The 2,162-nt window shown below is 28.2% G+C and overlaps 1 protein-coding gene across 1 annotated transcript; it reads right to left on the minus strand.

Annotated features, from left to right (window-relative positions):
• Window positions 1–300: 300 nt before the first annotated feature.
• On the minus strand, window positions 301–830 carry LOC127788022 (LOB domain-containing protein 29-like). The gene is made up of 2 exons (XM_052316141.1): window positions 552–830; window positions 301–438 (listed from the first exon to the last, which is right to left on the minus strand). The coding sequence occupies exons 1-2, from the start codon at window positions 828–830 to the stop codon at window positions 301–303; spliced, it is 417 nt and encodes a 138-aa protein (XP_052172101.1).
• Window positions 831–2,162: the final 1,332 nt, after the last annotated feature.

Genomic DNA, 2,162 nt, shown 5'->3' on the forward strand with positions numbered 1-2,162 from the left:
AGATTGAATAATAACATGACCATATTTAATTTGATAAATTTCTTTTACTTTTTCTCTCCTTCATCCCTGTGTCTTCTCTCATTCAAGATACTTAATATCAACTAGGATAGAAAAATGCCTAATATCAACTATCTCTCAAAATACTTAAATTGCAACACATTGGTAAGATATGTACTCACTAATCATTCTGACCATAGATCCAATATTACATATCATATGAGAAAGAAATCATAGAATATTCAAAGGGTACAATATCATTATATAATCCTCAAATCTAATTTACCTTCATAATGCTCAATGCTAATGTCTGCCGAACACAACTGGTCCAAGTTCATCAATATCTCCGGCGATGCTCAGATCCAGTTCTGGAATATGATTGGTTTCTGGGGGAATTTGATTTTGAACATGTTGAAGGTTTGCATAATAGTCTACAAACTCCTTCAAAAATGCTCAATAAATTTGCAGATTGATAACCTAAAAAAAAAAAATACATATAATTAGCAAATTAAGTCTAGAACTCAAAAAGATTAAGGATTTAGGGTTTATCATACATGCTGTTGGAGGATAAGAATTTCAGATACACAGCCGTAAGTCGGATCTTGAATCCTAGCTTGAGCCTCATATATCATTGTAGCAATAGCCTCATTACGGTCTTTTACTAGAAGATGGCTCAGGAGATTGAAGGCATTTTTGGAACCAAAAACTTTGTGAATAACTTCAAAATCAGTATTTCCTACTTTATTGCAGAAATAAAGGGCAAAGATGCACCATTTGATACATCTTCTTCTCAAGTACTTGCAAGCATCGCATGGAAAATCGATTCTTGACATGATCTTCTAGTTGTTTCTAAAGAAAATGAGAAAGGATAAAAATTTCAATCAAACCAAATAATACATATATATGAATCTTCATCGATCTAAGCTTAAAATTTCAGTCAAACCAAATAATACATATATATGAATACATCATAGATGGGTGCGAGACTTACCTCTTTGTAGATCGGAGTAATACTTGCAAGCGACGGACGGGAGAGAGAGAGAGGGTTGGAGCGAGCTTAAAAGACGCTGGAGATAAAGTTACATGAGTAATAGATCGAGAGAGAGAAAGACAACCAAAAGTAGAGCATCTGGTTGTGCGCAACAATTCCGCGACAGCATCTAGACTCACACAGTAAATTTCGGAAAGTTGTTTGGAGACATGCTGAGGAAAATCTAAAAAGTTGTTCGGATATTAAAGAAAATAATATATAATCTTTAACTTAAATAAATAAATAAATAATAAATAATATATATATATTTTTTATTCTTTTTTGTTTTATCCAATTTGAATTGACTAACCCAAGGATAAACATTTGTAGTGTTTGTTAACTTGTTCTCTAGTAATATCAGTTTAAGGGAGTGTTTTAAGTTTATGGGTTTTTAAGTACTCCTACCACTCATGGTTTACTGTAACTATATATGAACATTTGTAGTGTTTCTTTATTAATTGAAATAAATTAATTGATTAAAAATTAAAAAAGAGAGTTAATATATATTTTTAATTTTTTTTATACATTTTCTAAAATTTTGCCAAGGCTAAATTTTTTTTTATTACTAAATGAATAAATTTGGCAATAATTAAGAATATTAATACACATTATTATTGTTATTATTATTATATACATATATCCATTCTATATTATTCTAATTGTATTTTTTCAGTGGTCCCTAGCGTTAATATATATATTTTTATTATTAAATGAATAAATTTTGTAATTACATCTTATATAATTAAATATTATGACAAAATATTATACACTCCTAATGACAAAATATTCTGGTTAATCACCATGGCAAGCCCCATTCAATATTCATCTTCACTATCTTTACAATTAAAATATTTTACACCAATATGTTTAGATACATACATATGCATATATATATATATATAACAAAAATATTTTACACCAATATATTTTTTGCATATCATTATTTTTTAGTTAATAATTTTACAATGTATATGTTTTTTTATTTATTTATTTTGTTTAAAACATAAAAATACTTATAAACTTTGTCATCCAAGAAGAAAATACATCGTTTCCTTATTTTTAAGAGACTAGTTCGCAACTTTACCTAGTCGAAATTAGTAGTAGTCAGTGGTCATTCTTACATGATATCGATGAA

Source organism: Diospyros lotus, chromosome 13 (genome assembly GCF_014633365.1).
Source record: "Diospyros lotus cultivar Yz01 chromosome 13, ASM1463336v1, whole genome shotgun sequence".
Taxonomy (NCBI): Eukaryota; Viridiplantae; Streptophyta; class Magnoliopsida; order Ericales; family Ebenaceae; genus Diospyros; species Diospyros lotus.

What these genes read in the sequence shown, in the direction of transcription:
- LOC127788022 (XM_052316141.1), bottom strand. Translation starts at nt 830, where the DNA reads ATGTCAAGAATCGATTTTCCATGCGATGCTTGCAAGTACTTGAGAAGA. An exon ending in TTCTTATCCTCCAACAGCAT is followed by an intron (nt 439 to 551) that starts GTATGATAAACC and finishes GCATTTTTGAAG; the next exon opens with GAGTTTGTAGACTATTATGC.